This window comes from Triturus cristatus, chromosome 1_2 (assembly GCF_964204655.1).
Source record: "Triturus cristatus chromosome 1_2, aTriCri1.1, whole genome shotgun sequence".
Lineage (NCBI taxonomy): Eukaryota > Metazoa > Chordata > Amphibia > Caudata > Salamandridae > Triturus > Triturus cristatus.
The window spans coordinates 1153841832-1153863623 of NC_140580.1; the positions used below are offsets into that span (position 1 = coordinate 1153841832).

A 21792-nucleotide genomic window follows, 5' to 3' on the forward strand; every position below is an offset into this window, starting at 1 on the left:
TTCAAGCAGACTGTATCCATACCCTCATTCTGTGACCAAGGCACACTTTAGGCAGAGTGCAGCCAGACCCCACTTTGGCACCATGGCATATTCCATGTAGACTAGAGCTGTACCCCTCTGTAAGACCATGGCATACTCCAAGCAGACTGCAGTCATACACTCACTCTAAAACCAACGCATACCATTAGCAAACTGTAGCCAGATCCCACTCTGACACCAAGGCATAGTCCAAGCAGACTGTAGTCTTATCCCCTGTAAGAACATGGCATTGTCCCAGCCATCTGTAGTCTTACCCAACTCTGAGACCAAGGCATACACCAGCAGAGTGAAGCCAGTACACCCTTTAAGACCATGGCATACTCCAAAAAGACTATTTCTACACCCCTACTCTATGACCAAGGCATACTCCAAGCAGATCGTAGCCAGACCCCATCCTGTCGCCACAGCATACTTCAAGCACACTGGCACAATACCACCACTCTAAGACCAAAGCATATTCCAAGCAGACTGCAGCCACACCCCCTCTGACACAATATCATACTCCATGCAGACAGAGCCGTACCCCTCTGTAAAACAATGGCAAACTCGATGCAAACTAGCCAGAATTGTCTCTGATACTGTTGCATATTTCAAGCAGACTGTATCCATACCCTCATTCTGTGACCAAGGCACACTTTAGGCAGAGTGCAGCCAGGCCCCACTTTGGCACCATGGCATATTCCATGTAGACTAGAGCTGTACCCCTCTGTAAGACCATGGCATACTCCAAGCAGACTGCAGTCATACACTCACTCTAAAACCAACGCATACCATTAGCAAACTGTAGCCAGATCCCACTCTGACACCAAGGCATAGTCCAAGCAGACTGTAGTCATATCCCCCTGTAAGACCATGGCATTGTCCCAGCCATTTGTAGCCATACCCAACTCTGAGACCATGGCATACCCCACCCCAAACAGAGTATATCCAGGGACCCTTTTGAGACCAAGGCATGCTCCAAGCAGACTGTAGCCATAACCCCACTCTGAAACCAAGTCATAATGCAAGGAGTCTGTAGCCAGAAATAAATAAATAAATAAATAAATAAATATATATATATATATATATATACACATATATATACATATATATACATACATATACTGTCTTGAAGGTCCTACATTGGTTACCGATTACCAGAAGATCCACATTCAAGATGCTTTGTATCACTTACAAAGCAATACATGGAACAGGGCCACTCTTCATCAGGAATAAAATCACCAAATACATTCAACAAAGGAACCTCCGCTCTAGATTGGCACCTCGCCTAAAAACCCCACCATACAAGTAAAAAACATAGGTGGCACATCCTTCTCCGTTTAAGCAGCAAATAAATAGAACCCCCCCCCCCAAACATAAGATCCATGGATACTACCTTATCTTCAGAAGACTACTCGAGAGTTGGCTCTTCCCCACATAACCACCATACTCAAAACATAACTATACAGCATATGCATCTGTATATAAGCATTTATTTGGCATATACATGTGTTCCTACATGTGTATTGCTTTGTATAATTGTGTATAGTAATTATGTTTATAAATATATAGATATCTGTTAGTTAAGCATAACAAATGTACATATTACTTATGGTTATATTATTCCCTGTTTAACATGTATACAGGTGACTTCATAAATAAGTAAATATTTTATCATAATGATTTATCTACAATTGCTTCACTATTAAATTACCAAAACAAATATATATAAAAACAAATAAATTAACTTAAAGTTCAGCAACACTTGAAAGTCTGAGTTTATTACATACAACTTAAATCTATATACATTACCTTCCTTAAACATATATACCTTCCATGTTGTTATGTATCTTTCTATTTATTACTTTACTTCTAATTCAGCACCTCCAATGCACCTGTATCTCACCCTATCTCTCCTAATATATTCTCTACCTCCACTCTCTGACTCATCTCAAACCTCATTCTACTACTCTCCCCAAAGCACTACCCTATTTTTCACCCCATACCTCTCACAATATATCCTCTACCTCAACTCTCTGACTAATGCCAAATCCCAATTTACTACTGAGACCCCCAAAATAACCCTTTCTAGACTGTCCCCTCCTCCACCCCTCCTTGCATCATCTCATACCTCTTTTACTATTCTGATCTCCCAAACAAGCCTTTCTGAACCCGTACCTCTGACACTTCCCCCTCCACCTCTCCTTTTCTTATACCAAACTTCCACCTACTGCTCCGAAAAAACACTCTAGACCTTCCCTCTTCAATCCCTCCACTATCCTTTTCAATCCAACTAACAGACTAACATGTCCACCGCTCAAATTAATTTCATATCTCCATATACTAATTCGCCACTAATCCTTTTTGGGTTCCGGACTAGTGTGCTACTCACCGATAAAGTGCTTGGATGCCCTGTGAGGGGTAGTAAGCGCTATATAAGTGCAATTACAACTACTTTGAGAACCATTGCATACTCAAAGCTGACTTGAGTAATACTCCCTGTAAAATCATGGCGGACTCCAAGCAGACTGTAACCATAACCCCACTCTTAGATCAAGTCAGACCACAAGCAGACTGTAGCCAGACTCTACTGCAACATCATGGCATAGCCCAAGCAGACTGGAGTCATACCCCCTATACGACCATGGCATATTCCAAGCAGAAAGTTGCCAGGCACCCCTCCAACAAAAAGGTCGCACCTTAAACCTGTAGTTAAAATTGTCCCTCTGGCACCATGGGCTGCTCTAAAAGGACACCAGCTAGGTTCCTTTACGGCACAATGGACATATGCAAACAGACTGCAGCACAGCTCACCCTACCCCCCACCATGGCATACTCCAATCATACTGTAGTTAGACCCTCCCCACCGACAGCATGGCCTGCTCCAAGCAACTATAGCCTAAATCACCCCTTCGACATCATGTATTTATCTAAGCAGACTGTAGCTAGATTAATCTAACACCATATCCTTCATCAAGCAACTGTAGCCAGGATCCCCCAACTGACAAAAGGCATGCTCCAAGTAGACTACAGCCAGACACCTCTCTGGCACTATGGACCATTCTAGGAAGACTGCCTCTAGACCCACCTTTGAGAAGCCCAGTTCAACCCATTGACAGCACGAACTGCTCTACATTGCTCTACATTGAGTATAGCCCAGATACATCTTCTGATACTATGGCCTACAGTCCAAAGCACACTTTCCAACACCATGGGCTGCTTTATTTGAACAACAGCCTACATCAATACATCATAGAATGCCCCGAGCAGACTGCAGCACACATCCTCTATTTCACACCATGGCCCGCTCAGAGGAGACTGCACCAATCATCCTCTATCTCACATCATGGACCGCTTCGTGCAGAAGACTGCAGCACACATCCTTTATCACACACCGTGGCCCACTCTGAGGAGACTGCACCACACATCCTCTAACTCATATCATGCACCGCTCCGAGCAGAAGACTGCAGCACACATCCTCTATCTCACACCGTGGCCCACTCTGAGGAGACTGCACCACACATCCTCTATCTCACATCATGCACCGCTCTGAGCGGAAGAATGCAGCACACATCCTCTATCTCACACTGTGGCCCACTCTGAGGTGACTGCAGCACACATCCTCTAACTCATATCATGCACCGCTCTGAGCAGAAGACTGCAGCACACATCCTTTATCACACACCGTGGCCCACTCTGAGGAGACTGCAGCACACATGCTCCATCTCACATCATGCACCGCTCTGAGCGGAAGCATGCAGCACACATCCTCTATCTCACACTGTGGCCCACTCTGAGGTGACTGCACCACACATCCTCTAACTCATATCATGCACCGCTCTGAGCAGAAGACTGTAGCACACATCCTTTATCTCACACCGTGGCCCACCCTGAGGTGACTGCACCACACATCCTCTAACTCATATCATGCACCGCTCCGAGCAGAAGACTGCAGCACACATCCTTTATCACACACCGTGGCCCACTCTGAGGAGACTGCAGCACACATCCTCTATCTCACATCATGCACCGCTTCGGGTGGAAGACTGCAGCACACATCCTCTATCTCACACCGTGGCCCACTCTGAGGAGACTGCACTACACATTCTCTATCTCACATCATGCACCGCTCTAAGCGGAAGCATGCAGCACACATCCTCTATCTCACACCGTGGCCCACTCTGAGGTGACTGCACCACACATCCTCTAACTCATATCATGCACCGCTCTGAGCAGAAGACTGTAGCACACATCCTTTATCTCACACCGTGGCCCACTCTGAGGAGACTGCACCACACATCCTCTATCTCACATCATGCACCGCTCTGAGCGGAAGACTGCACCACACATCCTCTATCTCACACCGTGGCCCACTCTGAGGAGACTGCACCACACATCCTCTATCTCACATCATGCACCGCTCTGAGCGGAAGACTGCAGCACACATCCTTTATCACACACCGTGGCCCACTCAGAGGAGACTGCACCACACATCCTCTAACTCATATCATGCACCGCTCTGAGCAGAAGACTGCAGCACACATCCTTTATCACACACCGTGGCCCACTCTGAGGAGACTGCAGCACACATGCTCCATCTCACATCATGCACCGCTCTGAGCGGAAGCATGCAGCACACATCCTCTATCTCACACCGTGGCCCACTCAGAGGAGACTGCACCACACATCCTTTATCTCACATCATGCATCGCTCTGAGCGGAAGACTGCACCACACATCCTCTATCTCACATCATGCACCGCTCAGAGTGGAAGACTGCACCGTACATCCTCCATCTCACACTGTGGACTGCACCGAGTAGACTGCATCATACATCCTCTAGCTCACATTATGTACCACGGCAAGCAGACATCCCCTTTTACACGAAGGATTATTGCAAGCAGACTGGACAAGCACCTTTCTAGTGAACCATGGGTTCCTTCAAGACGACTGTACAATATACATATACACCCTCTAAACCTGTGAACTGTGCTGTCCTCCCACCCCCTTATACTGCCATGGCCTGCTACTAGAAGAGTGCACTGCGCCTCTAAGCACTCTACCTCGACAGCACCCACAAGAAAGCAACATTTTAATCTTAGTCTCTACTAAATGAGGATTAAGACACAGTCGTCAGCCCCCCATCTTGGAATAGCAAAGGTGCACTGGCAGAGCTGGGGTGCAGACGAGTGTGCGACAGGGATCTCAGCACTAGAAAATGCAGGGCCACCCCTGAACATCTCTTTCGTAATAAACAGACACCCTGCCCTTGACCATTCCTTCGGGAAAGCCGATTTAGTCTGTTTTTTTATTATTGCATTAATTTTACAGCATTTCATGCGAGGAGCCCTGCGGGAGCCATTTCTAAAAATAAACTGAAGCGGTCGCCTCAATGAAACAAGCTTAGGGGACAAAATACCTCCATATGCCGCTTTTCTAATCCTGATTCGCCGGTCTCCATAATCCAGATTTGCGGCCTGTGAACATTTTCTGCTCTTTGAATTAAAAGGTGGGGAGACGAGGCGCGAGCAGAGCGCCCGGCGCAGAGGGTGCCTGGCCTGGCTTCTGGCCTGGATATACTTAGACGAGAGGGTGGGCGAGCTCGGGGGGGGGGGGGGGGGGGGGCTCTCAGTGCACAAGAGGCCACGCCACATCGGCATGTATGTTTCCCCAGTTTTACAAAGCGTACTTTTATGATTTTCAAATGACGCGATCCGTTTCTTCTGTAGTGTCTCCAGCTGTATTCCTCTTTTCCTGTCTGTGTATTAAACATCAGCAGTGTGAAAGGCGAAGAGTGAGCCAAGGCAGGATGGCTTCTACGTAGCTGTTTTATTTCTACATTTAAAATTGTTTACTGAAAAGGGAAAGGGTGAGTTTGTAATGGACAAGGGGAATCGGGGTTCTTTTACTTAAAGCAACAAACTTTACCACTGAACCAAAGAGGACGCTGGAGCCTGAGGCATGGGTGGGTTCGGGAAGATTCCTCCGAGTTTCAATGCTACTGCAGAAACTTACTCTTGAGTCTGATGGTCGCGAATGAGAGGGTTTCGGGTACAAGCATTTTCTAAGTAGTTTGCTGGGGTTGAGTAGTTATTGGAATAATGTGAGGGGCATCTGAGAGCAGGGGTTCCAGACTGGATGTGTTAAAGCCCTGGTTGCACGACTGTTCGCTGTGTGTCAAGGAGCTTACCTTGTGTGTCTCATCAAATAATGTCTGGTTTGAATAATTTTTTGTAATCATGATGAGATTCTCAACATCACTCATTCCAACTTCTTGATTTTCGAATTTATTTGCTAATTTTTTCCACTTTCAGTTGACATTAGAAGATGGTCAGAAACCTCGGGTCACCAGGCATTATACCCACGTCATCTCATATCCACCCAACACAAACCTAGAAATGTCTGACAGATGTTTGAGATGTCCCCTTCAACACCAAGGTGCACATGAGGTTTTCTCATCTTGTGGACGGTCAGGCATTGCTAGGTTTGAGCCAGTGAAACAGAACCTGCAAAACTGATATAAAGATGCAGGGAGAGTCTGTTGGTGTAAGATAGTGACAGGATCTTGAAATTAAGACTATACAGTCTTGATATTTGGTAACCCTAAATGTCTGGTAGACTACTGAGAAAAATATGGGCTCCAGCACTTATTTTATAAATTAAGTACTGCGTCTAGCCCCAACTAGAGGCAGCATGGGACTAAAATGTGGCAAGGAAAAGCAATCTTAATATCACTTTATTGCTGGGGTCTTGTATGACAAGCCTCATTTGCATGCAATATATTATATTGTGTATAGCTACACTAAATGCCATTGGGTAGAGTGAGGATTTTAAAGATTTGAGTAATAATGGAATTCACAGAAAGTGTTGGGTGGCTGAGATAAAACTAAAAATCTGTCCTCCAGGCTCTAAATTGTGTGCTGTGAAAAGATTAGGTATGCATTTGGCAATTGGTAGCTTAGCTACATTTATTGGGTCATGCACATTACCCAGTGCAACCATCACCTGTGAAGTCCATCTGGAGTGTGTCTGCCCTACACATGAAACAAAATGATAGCGAGAGCTGATAAAACGAGAGGACGTGTGATAAGAGACTCCCTTGATAAGGCTACAGACTTAAAGCCCAAGCAATCTCCATCTTGGGAGCTCAAAGGCCTTCGTTAATACGTGATGAATGTCCAGTGGTGTCGATGTTGTTCTGGAAAGCTCCTCTTGACAGTAAGGCATACATAACTGTCCATTTTTTTTTTTTAACACACACCAGTAAGGGAACGGGGAGAAGACTCTTCTTTTGGGCAGGGGTTATGCTTAAAACTAAGAGAAGCAAGGCTTGAAGAAAAGGTTCAGCGCTTTCAAAGAGTTTGAGATCTGGTGCGAAATTCTTCAGTAAAATCCAGCGGCAGCTCCTCTGCTGAGGCAGAGGAGCGCCGCCCCACTGCTTTTGAGCAGTGCAAAAAGGAAAAATAAAATTATAACTCAATGTTACTGTCATTTTATTTTTACTTACTGAGGCAGTTTTACAGGGCGGGGCTGTTGTCACAGCCAGCTGGGGGAGGAGTGGTTGTCGCACTTAAGTGTCCACGGCGGTTTGGCTGTCGGTCATGGGCCGGCCCACTAGTAATGCACACTTAGTGTGTTCTCCACCCGGCTGCATTGCACAGCCTGGGTAGAGAACAACATGCACAGGCTCTCACTACCTCTCTGAGCACCAAACCAGGGCGTTCACACCAATCAGGACGCTGCTGTCATGTTGGTGACAGCAGCGTCATGATTGGCTTAGGGGAGTGTTGGAGCCTGCGTGCGTCGACAGAAGAACAGAAGAGGACGGAGGAGAGTCAGCAGCCAGAAGCCAGGTAAGTGAAATTTTATTTTATGCTCTAACCCCCCTCCACCCATGTCCCACCCATACCATTCCATGGCAGCTGCCCCTGGTAAAACCGACATCAACTTTAACACCAAATTTAGGAATTTAGGATGATGAAAAGTTTGGAAATAGAGTCTTGTAATTTGTGAGAACCTGTACTAAGGGCCTCACAGACTGCAAGGTAGTACAGAAAATCTTTAAATCCTTACAGGCTAAAGGCAAACAGCTATGCAATTCGGCAACCTCATCAACATATTTCACGTCTTGAAATTCTTTCTGATTTTTTGTTTATTTTCTCTCCCAATGTATGTAAAAATGTTAGATGTCCTGAGTGGGGCCTCCATTAAGTCCCTGGCCCTGGAGGATACGATGCACATGGGTAAAGCAAGCTCTCATTACACAGGAGGGACACCAGCCTATGCAAATGTTTCATCCTTAAACAGGATGTGCTTTACAGACAGACCAGGGGCAATTTCTGAAGGTAATAAAGGCACCTGAATTCATTGGGTCAGCAGGACCCACCTCGACTAAGAACCTGGGATGTGGAAGATGTGAGAAATGTCGGGACGTTTTAAGGACAGCAAGCGTGGGGCCTGAAACAAGAGAAATGAAGGCAGGCGCAAGAGTCTAAGAATGGTAGTCAAGGAGGCATGGGCAAATGCTGCTGTTCTTTCATGAAACCTAGGGCACAGGTAGAGAATGATACCTGAGTCAGCTGCACAGCAGTTAGCAGGGAAATTCTATCCACAGACACAACGTGGAATCTAAGTGCTGCGCTTTAGAAGTGCATTCTGTTTAGCTGCAGAGAAACAGAGAGTGAGGGCTGGTATTAGCAGCATCGACCACAAATAATGTCATGTCATGATGAAGGTGAGAAAATACAAAGGTGCATGTCATGCACTCAAACGATTAGGAAGAAGAATGCGAAAACAGCTGAGGCAGCGTGGGCTTGCTTGAAGAGGCAGAAGTAGCATCATTTGAGCGAACCCCATGCTTGTGCTCCATCATTACACCATGGTCATTACCCATCTCATTTTGGGATGCTAAAATGGGACTGTGCTGCTTAGCTCTTTACAATTACACACTGCAGACTAGGTGCCTCCTGCCTAGTAGTGCTGTGTGTGACCCACTGACATGGGGCACCCTACAGGACCCACCAAAAACAGTTTAAATGGGGACACAGTGTGTCAGGCAGGTTGTTCAGAAAGTCTCCGAGGCTCAAATCCACAACCGGTACACAAGGAGGGCATAACGTTGTGTCCAAATAAACAACAGCTTAAAAGATCATGAAACAGTGTTCAATTCAGAATCTTTCGATTTCAACAAGGATCAAGAGTCATAAAAAACAATCAACCACTAATCAATCCATCAGTTGTCCGCATGCACAAAGTTTTTAAAGAGTGTGATCCTGCACAAGAGCCTTCACCACATTGATATCAACATCTGACAGGTGTTGGATGACATCCATAGCAATTCCACCACGTTGAACTCTATGTAGCCAATCACAAAGCCTCCAAAAACATCAGTGATATGGTGTCGTCCAACCATGATACGTGAGAATCCCACGCCGAATGCCCACAGAACAAGGAGAATCCGGAGGGGAACAGCTAACACCAGGTGGCTGAGTAAGAACTTAGAAACCAGCATGGCCCGGCTGGCATGACCTGCAGGGAAGGCATACAGGTCCATCATTATATAGTCCACCACGCCTAGGGTAAGCTCGTATGGGCTCCTCCGCTTGACAAGCTTCTGTACTGCAGCCACGATTAGGATGTCCAGCATCAGGGCTGTGGTGACACAAAAGGGAAATATCAGAAAAGGAGCATACAGGAAGAACAAACAAATGACATACCTGTGACAATCTTTTTATTGCAAGTGTCCTTTCTCAGATTCACATCCTTATGGCCATCCCACATTCTCTCTACACGCTACCAGTCTAAAAAACATCCCAGCCAATTGTGTAAAGAAACATAACTCAGCACTAATGTACTTTCTCCAGTGTGTATTCCCTTCTCATGTTCTCTACCTTATTATATTCCCTCTAGTCAACAATGGCACTTCACCAAATTATACAGTGAGTGTGAATAGTTATAGTTCTCAAGGGAGTCACCACTTTCCAAGTGGAGTGGGCTCTCCACTTAGGACTTCCTACATTGGGGAGTCCCCCGTGGACCCTTTCTCTGCTACGTTCTGTCGCCTCCCATGTAATTTCTCTTCCCCAGGCCGCACATTGACATTAAGGTCTTTTTTAGCTACATAATGTTTTGATCAACCTTCAGAACACGACCCAGGCGGTAGGCTTTGACATCTTCACTACCTATCACTCGGGAGTCAAGGGAACTAAGGAGACCCTATAAACAATGTAGCTAGGGTCCGGGGCTAGTCAGAACAACATTCAGATGTTCCCTGCAGTAGAAAGAATCAGGAAAAACAGTTCTGACACCGACCATCTGTTCACATTGCCTTCCCTCTCTATTCTGATAAATCGTTCATGTCCAGGACCATAGCCAGGGGTATCTGTTTCAGGGGACATGGCCCCCCAGTGATAAAAATAAGGACGATTCGAGGAAAGGAAGTGTTATCTCCTTAACATTTTTGATATAATGCTGAAGAACTAGGGAGATTTTAATGCATACAGTCCATTTTCTTTTGCAATTTTTACAACAGTTCTGTTCTATACCAGTGACGTTTGGGAAACGTGTGAAAAATGTACACTTTAAAGCATATAAGGCAAAACAATATAGTTTGAAAACAATTAACCAGATGAGCAGTCTTTCCAAGGAATTGTTAGGATAATGCGGTTTCTCTGTTGTGCATAAAGCATATAACCATCTTTCTGACAAATGGAAGAAGTTTATGGAAAGCTCTATGTGTGGGTTATGTGGTCTTCCTCAAAGGAGATTTTTTCAAACATCGTGGAAAGTGCTGCATTAAAAGTACATTGGACTGATAGTATTTGTGAACATTGAACTGAAAGTTAATACAAGGTCATACAAGACTTGGGGATTATCTCCAAGGAATATTTGCAAAAATTAGTGGAAATGGCAAGTAGCAATCATCCACAGTTTAGCTACACATTTGATAAAAAGCTAGGATCACCAGAGGTTCAGCTGTTCATTAGGCACTGTGTCCATACACTCAGTGGGTGCTCCAAATACATCACCAGTAAAAGTAATGGTTTCGATGTACTCCAGACACATGGCCAATAAGGAAAAGTTTCTTACCTGTAACTCCTGTTCTCTTGTAGGAAAATTTCAATGATAGTCAATCATTGAATAGTCCCGCCCAAGAGCGGGGACGCCGGAGCACTTCTTCAATATATATCTTCTTAAATGTAGAATTTCGCATTTCTTCAGGAAGGACAGCAAAGGCATTTAAGAAAGAGACAGATATTGCAGCCTGTATACATAGGCTACAATTCCCAAATTCTTCATCATGAAGTACAAAAATGGCCAGCATGAAGTATTTGTGTATAATGTCAAGATGTTTCTGCAAACAGCATAAATCTTCCTCACAAGCCTTTTTTATGATAGAGATGAAGGACAGAGCAGCATCACAGGCTGTCATTATATGGGAAAAAGAGACTGTGCCTTTAAGAACCCTGAGACCACCAGTATTCCATCATGCTCAGCAGGTGGAAGCTGCTTCAGTTCTTTGTGAAGGCGGTGTGTGAACAGATGTAAATTGTATGTTATGTTAATTGCATTTAATATAGTGCACAGCTCACCGTGGGGCATTTCGGTGCTGGCTACAGTAGCAAACACACATCGACAAGAAAAGGCATAATTTTAAAATAGGGAGGCTTTCAGCAGTTTCCTAAATTGGTAGTAGTTCATGCAGATATGAATATGCACAGGAAGTCTGGTCGTGTAAAAAGGAGCCAGATTGGAAAAAGCTCTCCTACCACATCTAGCCAAGCGGATGCGGGGTACGCTCAACAGTGCTTTGTCCTTAGATCTTAAAGTTCTGGTGGGTATATACCGCTTGATTTTGTGTTGGAGATAACTGGGGCCTTTGCCCCTTAAGGTATTGAAGGTGAGGCAAAAGATCTTAAAAATGCTTCTCTTCATCACTAGCAGCCAGTGTAGAGATTTCAACGAAGGGGCCGAAGGAGTTCCAGGCGGAAGATTGAGAACAAGCCTAGCTGCGTTGTTTTGAACTACCTGTAGTTTGGCCAGGAGTGTCTCATTTGCTGCAGCCTTTTCAATCATTCCCATAGTTTAACTGGCTCCACCGAGGAGGAGGGAGGGTTGCTTATGACTATCATGGAAACTCCCCTACGAGAGAACAGGAGTTACAGGTAAGAAACTATTCCTTCTCTCGTATGAAATTTTCCATGTATAGTCATAAGCATTGAATAGAGTAGAAAGCCCATCCCCACATTGCGCGGTGGAGGAGACAGAGGATCATCAAGAAAGTTTAAGCAAATAGGTTTTGGAGGGAAGCCTGCCATACTTGAGCATCTGATCTAGCATCAGAGTCTAGACATTAGTGCTTGGTGAATGTATGTACTGATTTCCAGGTAGCTGCTTTGCAAATGTCTGGAATAGGGATATTGCACAGTAAAGCAGCTGTAGCCGCTTTCCACTGGTAGAGGGTGCTTTAGGTTTAGCTGAGTGTTTTTTGTTAGCTTTTTGATAGCACAACAAAATACACAAGAGTATCCATCATGAAATGGATTGTTTGGCGGTGGCTAAGCCTGTACGAACCAGACCGAAGTTGATAAACAATTGGTTCGATTTGCGGATGTTTCTTGTCTTGTCTAGACAGAATTTTAAAACTCTCCTCACATCCAGGGAATGTGAAGTTCTTTCCGATGGAGTAGAGGGATTCTGAAAGAATGTTGGTAATGAGATTGTCTGGTTGACATGGAAGTCCGAAACCACATAAGGGAGGAACTTTGGGTGAGTTCTCATATCCACTTTGTAGAATAAAATACAGTGTATGTTTCATGAGAGCAGAGCACTTGGATCTCGCTAACCCTGCGGGCAGATGCTATCGCTACAAGGAAAGGGAGTTTCCAAGACAAGTGTTGGAGAGATGCCTTGTGTATGGTCTCGCAAAAGGCGTGAAAGGACTACATTAAGCTCCCTGGGGAAAGGGAGCCTCATAGGAGAAAAAAAATCTAATCCAACCCTCTAGGAAATCCCTGATGATGGGGATTCTGAAAAAAAAAAGGTTTGCGAAGGACATTTTCTGAAGGCACTAAGAGCTGCCAGCTGAACCTCTAAAGATAAGAATAGCAGTCAGATTTTGACGAATGTAGCAAATATGGAAGAATGACATTTTCCTGGCAACTGGTAGTATCCTCGTTTTTAGATGAACACTCTATGCAAAATCTCTTTAATTTGAAGGCATATGCAGAACGTGTGGAAGGCCACTTAGCTTCTTTGAGGATCTCCATGCAGTCTTGCGGCAGATTTAAATGTCCATACTGCACTAGCTCAAGAGTGATGCTGACAAATTCAAAGAGGAGAGATTGGGGTGTAACATCTGGGCAACAAATTTCGTCAGTGGGTCTGGTCTGCATGGCAGCTTTATGTATGGATGGAGGGACCGGTGAAGGAGGTCCGTGAATTGACGTGGCCACTCCAGAGCTATGGTTGTGGATTGGGACAACTTGATGAGGACCCTCATGATCAGTGAATCAGCAGAAAAGTGTACAGAACTGTGTCGGTCCAGCTGATCCACAGGGCATTCTCCTGAGTTTCTAGCTGGAAGAACCGTGATGCGAAGCTTAGGCATTTGTTGTTTTCCGCGATGGCGAACAAGTTGATGGCCGGAGTTCCGTAACGTTGGAAGATGTTTTGGATGACGTTGTCGTTTAAGACCCAGTTGTGGTTTTCTTGCAGTAGTCTGCTGAAGGAGTCTGCTCGAGCATTTTGGACACCTGGAAGGTGAGTTGCTGAGATCGTTAGGTCCCTGGCTAGAAGCCATTTCCAGATCATCTGGGCCTCGTGTGACAAGGGCCTGGACCGCGTGCCTCACTGCTTGCTGAGGCAGTATACATGGTTGTCGTATTGTCCGTCTGAACAAGGAGGGAGTGGGATCTGAACAACGGATGAAACACGTTCGGCGCCAGATGGACTGAGCGCAGCTCGAGGAGATTGATATGGTATGTCAATTCTCTTTGCAACCACTTAGCCTGGATTTGGAGGTGATTGATCCATGCGGGTTCCCCATCTCAGTAGAGAGGCATCTGTGACTATGGTTTGAGGAGGAATCTCCTGATGAAATGGGGCACCTCGAAGGAGACTAGTTGGAGAACACCACTATTTCAGGTACAGCTTCGCATGAAGAGATAGTTGGATCCTGTCTTCCTAATTGCCTGTCTGTTGGTCCTACTGGTCCTTTGTAAGAGATTGCAAGTCAAATCGTAATGAAGCTGAGCTTCTTGAGACGTGGATGCCTTGATTATCCAATCGTCTAGGTATGGGTAGACAATATATTTAGTGTCTCCTAGGATGGGTAGCCACTACTGCCATGCACTTGGAGATTGTCCTGGGAGCTGACTTCAGGCCAAATGGAAGTACTTGGTATTGATAATGGTCCTGCCCCACTATGAACCGCAATAACTTTTGATGCTTTCTGGTGATTGGTATATGACAGTATGCATCTTGAAGGGTGATAGAACCAAGCCAATGCCCCAAGTGTAATTGAGGATACATTTGGTGCAATGTCAGCATCTAGAAATGTTCTCACGGAATCTACTTTTTGGCTGTTTTGAGGTTGAGAATGGGTGTGAATAATTCTGGTCTTTCTTCTTGCCGAGAAAGTCCCTGGAATAAATGCCTGTACCTCGTTGTTGGTGGTGAGAAACAGGTTCCACTGCCAGCTTTTGAAAGAGGATGTTGACCTCCGCTCGTGGCAGTGAGAGTTGGAAACTGGATGGTTTTAGAGGTACGGACGGTGGAGGACTGGTGAACCTCAGACAATATCCATTGCGAACAATATTCAGTACCCAGGCATCTTGAATTAGGTTTTTGCCACTCTGCCAGATACTTACCCTCACTGGAGAAGATAACAGAAGAGGAGAAAGTAATGACTCATGGTTTTGACTCAGATGGTTGCTTGCCCCCTTGAAAAGGCTGCTGGGTAGATCTCCCTCTAGGCTGCTTTCTTTGATATGTTTGGTAGGGTTGGGGCTGTTGTTGTGCACCACATTGCTGGTGGCCCTGATACCAGAGAGGGGTTTGAACCCCCTGGGAATAGAAGCGGCGCTCGTAGGGTCGGAAGATTTCCTGTGGGTCTCTCCATGCCGACTGCCTTTAGAGTTTCCATTTTCACCTTCATCCGTGCCATCTCATCGTCGGCATGGCTTCCAAATAGAGTGGTACCATAAAACAGCAGATTTAATGTTCTTTGCTGTGATTCTGGCTTGAGGGATGTAAGGCGGAGCCAAGAGTGCTGTGGCAGTATTCATGAGATGCTAATAGGGAAGAGTCTGCTGTCAGGAAGAGGTCCATGGAAGGTTCAAGTAGACCTGGTACTAGAGGCAGCAAAAGCCTGGATGCTGACCTGTGTTGTAGCCTGTTGTCGTTGGTGTTGGAGTTGACACAGGAATGTTATGTTTTGTCACTCTCCTCACGAGGACCTTTTGAAATGTGGTGACATCATGCACCGGTGATATAGGTGGAGAGTCTGAAAGTGTTGGTGAATATCGTCCAGTAGAAGTGGACGATGTGTCCATAAGATGTCTGACCAAGATTGCCAGTAATGATGATGGCGGGATGCCTGGAAGAGGTAAAAGTGAACCTTGGGTTGTGACAATGGCGTCTTGAATAAAGGTGCGACCTAGAACAAGGTCTGGTCTTGGAGTGACCGGTGATGGTGGAGGTGGAGTTGGAGGCTGTGGTGGAGCAGGCAGTGGAGGGGGCGGAGGAGGAGATGGATTTGGTGGTGGAGAAGATGGTTGGACCCCTGAAGAAGGTGAATATGCTCTACAGCACTCCCAATCTGGGGAGGAGTAGATGAATCTTCTCTTCTTTCGTGCCTCCTGTAGCCTAGACGATGTCGAAAGAGTTCTTGACGTTGACCGACTTCGACCTGCTTGTCAATGGCGATTGCCGACTGTGCCTGGACGTTGGAGTGTGCCTCGACATCGACTTGGATCTTGAACAGGTTGGCGCAGTACCACTCCTTGATGTCGATGCTCTCGACGTTGACCAGGACCAATGGCGTTTTTATGCCACTTTCTTCCTGGCATGCCCTCCAGAGACAGATGACAGAGCCCTGGTAGAGGTCTGACCCTCTTCTTTCCCTAAGGTTCCACCTTCAGTCTGCGTCTGTCTTCTTCACTCCTTGGTACCATGAAGGCACATCTTCTCTTGGTCTCTCAGGGTGCGTCTTCAAAAGCTCCTGCAGTGATGGCAAGATTCAGGAACATGATCTTCTGGGACGCAGAGTATACACACCTCAAGTGGGTCTGTCTTGGCCTTTTTTTCCCACAAGCTAGGCATTTGTCAAAAAGAGATGGCATTTTTCTGTCAAAAAAAGAACAATTGTTACTTACCTGTAAACAGGTGGTTCTCCAGTATTGGTGTCTATCATAGATTCACATGCTTGAATATTCCCCGTCGTCGGAGTGGGAGTCCCACGGTAAATAATATAGCAATATATACAGTCATAATATATAAGTAATCATATAAAACAGAGATATAAATAGGTGATAAGCATCAAGAATGTCCCTATATGAAATCTCCATAGAGATACATGGAGAGAGAAAAAAGACATTCGCAGTCTATCTCTGTCATTATGTTGGTCCAAACTACGGCCAATCAGGCGCCAGCTCCTCTCTAGAAACCTTCTCCTCAGAGCTCCTCACCTCAGATTTTCGTAGCACCAGAGTGACTTTAGAGTTTATGAGGAGAAGAGAGCCTCTGAAGGGAGGAGGGAGGGTCGCATGTGAATCTATGAAAGACACCAATACTGGAGAACCACCTGTTTACAGGTAAGTAACAATTGTTCTTCTCCAGTATTGGGGTGTCTTTCATAGATTCACATGCTTGAATATAGAATAGATAGCAGTAACAATTAGCATTGTTTCCATAATCATATTAAACAGAAATCGTAATGACAATCAACATCCTTATATATATGATATCATTCAATATCTATATAAGTGCAAATGAGCCACTATTCAACGGTAAATGGAAACAATATGGAGGAGGGAAGGAAGAGGCTCACCTTATTTAAAAAGATTGCGAAGCACTGCCTGCCCAACTGCAGCATCCTCTTCGTTTAAAGCCGCCAAACAGTAGTGTCTTGTAAAAGTATGTCTGCTCGACCATGTAGCTGCTCTGCAGATTTGATGTAAAGGCACTCCAGCAAATAAGGCGGTTGAGGATGACATTGCTCTAGTGGAGTGAGCCCTCACTGGTGACTGCAAAGGCTTGTTCGCCTTTTGATGGCAGAAGACGATGGCTGCTGACACCCAACGTGCAATTGTTGGTTTTGTAACTGGACGTCCCTTGTGAAAACGCCCATAAGCTATGAAGAGCTGATCCGATCTTCGAAAAGAAGCTGTTCTGCTGATGTAGAACTTTAAACATCGTTTCACATCCAGGGAATGTAATTGTTGCTCCGCAGGAGTTTGAGGTTTAGCAAAGAAAGTCTTTAAGAACACTGGTTCGTTAATATGGAAGTCTGAAGGCACTTTAGGCAAGAATGTTGGATTAGCGCGCAGTACTACAGAATCTGGTTTGAACTGTAGGAAAGGAGGATTTATTGTAAAAGCGTGAATGTCACTGACGCAACGTGAAGACGTTAGTGCTAGAAGAAGAGCCACCTTCCATGTCAGATACTTCAAATCGACCTTGTGTATTGGCTCGAACGGTGGTCTCATTAATTGTGCCAACACGATGTTAAGGTGCCACAATGGAGGAGGGCGTCTAACAGGTGGGAATTTACGAAACAACCCTTTGAAGAATTGATGCATTATCCTCGAAGAGCAAAGGGAAGTTGAACCATCCTGACGGAAACGAGAAATTGCCGCCAGAAAAACTCTCAAGGTTGCAAATGAAAGTCAGGATTTAGCCAATTGTAAGAAGAACGGTAGCAGTTGGTCTGGTGTAGAGTGAATTGGATGAACCCCAGTAGATGCACACCAATGGCAGAATCTCCTCCACTTTAATTTGTACGTTTTCACCGTAGAAGGAGCCCTCGCCTGAGCCAAGATGTCTCTACAGTCCTGTGGAATATCTAGATGGGCAAATTCACAGTGCTCAGGTTCCAAGCTGATAAGCTCAGTGATGAGGGATTCGGATGACAAACTTGCCCCTTGCTCATTGTAAGTAGATCTGCACGAGGATGTAGAAGGATGGGTTCGCATTGGGAAAGTAGGAGTAATTCCGAGAACCATGCCTGTCGAGGCCATCGTGGGTCTATGAGAAGTAGATGGCAGCGCTGCCTCCGCTTCTTCCACAGGACACGAGGTACGAGAGGGATTGGGGGAAAAGCGTAGGCAAACAGATTGTACCAGTTCATCAAAAGGGCATTGCCCCGTGACCCTTGATGGGGATGCCAGCTTGCATAATCTCGGCATTTCCGGTTCTCTGGTGTGGCAAAGAGATCCAGCTGTGGACGACCCCATCGTCGAAATATCATCTCTAGAGTTGGTTGATGTAGCTTACATTCGTGGGTCGATGAGGAGGATCTGCTCAGGGAATCCGCCAGAATATTGGATACCCCCGGTAGATGAACTGCTGCAATCGTGATGCGATGATCGAGAGACCAGTCCCAGATCGACTGAGCTAGTCGAGACAGTTTAGGAGATTTTGTTCCGCCCTGCTTGTTTATGTAGTGCATGCAGGTTGTATTGTCCGTCTGTATTAGGACTGTTTCTCCTTGGATTAAAGGAAGGAACGACTTGAGAGCTAGAAATATAGCCAAGAGCTCCAACCTGTTGATGTGCCAGGTTTTTTGACATATCGTCCACTTCCCCTTTATTGACAAATCCTCCAGATGAGCACCCCATCCTTCTAGAGAGGCGTCTGTTGTTATTGACATGTCTGGTACTACCAACAGAAATGAAATTCCTTTTGTTAGATTTGATGGCTGTGTCCACCATTTGAGTGCCGAATTCATACGGTCTGTGACATTTACAACGTCGTTGAACGAGCCAGTAACTTGACGCCATTGGATGTCTAGTTCTTCTTGGATGGGGCGTGTCTTTAATTTGCAATGAGGGATCAAAGCAATACACGATGACGCCATCCCTATAAATGACTTTAATAGTCTTACAGAAACGGACCTTTTTGATCGTATAAGGGACACCAATCGAAGAATCCTTTGTAGACGGTCTTGGGAGAGAAACGCCTTTGTTGACACTGTATCCAATGTTGCTCCTAGGAATTCTTAGCGATGAGATGGGAGTAGTTGGGACTTTATGGAATTTATGGATAGTCCTAAGGAGCGAAAAACCTCCTGACAAAGACGTGTGTCCCATAGAAGTTGAGTTTCCGATTGCGATTTTAGGAGACAGTCGTCCAGGTATGGGAAGATTTGAACACCCTGGAGACGTAAGAAAGCTACCACAGGAGCGAGCACTTTCGTAAACACTCGAGGGGCTGATCGTAGACCGAAAGGTAATACCTTGAACTGGAAATCCTTTTGACCGACTCGAAAGCATAGAAATTTCCGATGTCGATGTAGTATGGGGATATGAAAATATGCGTCTTGGAGGTCGATTGTTGCAATGAAATTTCCCTTTGAGAGTAATCGCAAGGTCTCTACAAGCGTTAACATACGAAAGGATTGTTTCTTTAAATATTTGTTGAGAGCCCTTAAATCTAGTATTGGCCTCCATTCCCCGTTCTTCTTGGTGAGAAGGAAGAATCGGGAATAAAATCCTCTCCCTCTTTGAGATCTTGGTACTACCTCTATGGCTCCTTTGCGTATTAAAAGTTGAACTTGATGAAAAAGTTCTTTGATATGAGCCGGCGGTGGTCCGGTAGGTGGCGTGGGTGGGGGAAATTCGATGAACTCTAACGTGTGACCTTTTTCTACAATGTCCAGAACCCAACGGTCCTTTGTTATGGAGGACCATTGAGAACAGCACAGTGAGATTCGACCTCCAATTTTCTGGGACTGATGTAAGTCATTGTCTTTTAGGAGTGGAACCTCTGTACGAGGATTTCCCTCTGAAAGTCTTGGAAGACTGCTGCCGAGAGGATTGCTGCTGATTGTAGGTATAACGATTGGAACCCTGGTTGTATGGTCGATATTGATTGCTTCCTCTCCGAAAATTAGAGGAGGTGCCGCGTGCTCCCCGAAAGGGCTGTTTCCTAAATTGCAGCGTACCTAGAAAGCGAGCAGTTTCTGTATCTTTTTTGATCGATTGGAGAGCTTCATCCACATGATCTCCGAATAAAGATTCTCCGTCGTATGCAATATCCAATATTTTCGCCTGCACCTCCTGGCGAAACGATGTCGAGCGCAACCAACCTTGCCTGCGCAATACCGCTGCTCCAGCGAGTTGACGGAAACCTATACAAGCGATGTCAACTGCACAGTCAATTATTTCTTCAGATGTTCTCTCTCCCTCTTGAAGTAGCTTCACAGCTTCAGTCTTAGATGCATCAGGTAGCATTTCAACTAAAGCCGATATATCCGCCCATAGTTGCCGGTCGTAACGACCTAAAATGACTAAGGCATTGGCCACTCTTACAGTGGTGGAAGCAATCGATGAACATTTTCGCCTTATGGCATCCAAGCGACGTCCATCACGATCAGGTGGTGCAGTGATTGTAGATACAGGGTTTCTAGCCCGACGTTGCGCTGCTTGTGTGATTACCGAATCTTGTTTTGACTGACCAGTGAGGCACGCAGGAGCTCCTACTGGCGGCTTATACTTCTTCTCCAACTTAGGTAACTGTGCCGGAAGGCTATTTGGTGTTTTCATTATCTTTTTACCTTCATCCCAAATAAACTCAATAATAGGGATTGTATGCGTCTGCTTGAAAGGTTGATTTTTAAAATCAAACAGAAAACAATCCTCTTCTTTATGTTCCGTAGTTAATTTGAACCGTTGGGCCGCTCTATCCATCAACTGGTGAAAACTTGCAATGTCAACTGGTGGTGAGTCTCCTGGTACCACTGGAGAGGGAGATGGTGTTTTGGCATGGTAGTCATCCCACTCCGCCATATCATCATCATCATCATTACCATCGCCACCATCATCCAGGATCTCACCATCTTCCTTGTCTTGAGGAACTTCGTCTTCATTGTCATGTTGAGTCAATGTCCGAGCTGATGATTGTATCAGCGGAACTGAAGGCGTTATAACTGGCACTGGCGCCGACACAGGTGTTGGAACCACTGGAACAGCAGGAACTACAGACTCTTGTGGTGATAAAGGAAAACGCCGATTATAATCATCCAACATGAGTTGAAGATTTGTAATAAGCGACAAGGGTAACGTCGCAGTCTGTTCTTCCATAGGAATTTCTTCCTGATAAAACTGTTCATCCTCATCATCATCACTTTCCTCCTGGCATTTTATTATCAAATCCGATGGACTGTGTGCTGTACCGAAAGATTCAGGTAGACCTTCTCCTGAATCTTGATCGGAATCAGTTGCGGACAAAGGTGAAGGAAGTTGAGAATCATCCAAGGGTATGACCTCATTTAACATATCCTGTTGGCTACTTGGTGGCAATGGCAACAAAGGTACAGAGGCAAAGGACGAAGTAGTCGTTGAAAGCGCGGAAGAACTTTGTGTATCTATTGACCTCTGCGGAGAAATTGTCGTTGCTGGTGTCAAAGACGATTTTGAAACCTTCTTAATCTTTGTCTTCATCAACGAGACTGCCGTCGACGGGATCGGAAGTACAGGAGCCACTGTCGACATCTTCGCAGACGGAATCATCGACGGAACCAACGTCGACGGAACCAACGTCGACGGGGCCATC

At 45.5% G+C, this 21792-nt stretch overlaps 1 protein-coding gene across 1 annotated transcript in view; it reads right to left on the reverse strand.

Moving 5' to 3' along the window:
• Nucleotides 1-7256: 7256 nt before the first annotated feature.
• Nucleotides 7257-21792, reverse strand: part of PLPP7 (phospholipid phosphatase 7 (inactive)) — a 157900-nt gene continuing 143364 nt past the window's right edge. The window contains exon 2 of the mRNA XM_085613951.1: nucleotides 7257-9669. Coding sequence (XP_085470077.1) covers nucleotides 9305-9669 — 365 coding nt within the window. The 3' untranslated portion in view covers nucleotides 7257-9304. The remainder of the gene's footprint in view (nucleotides 9670-21792) is intronic.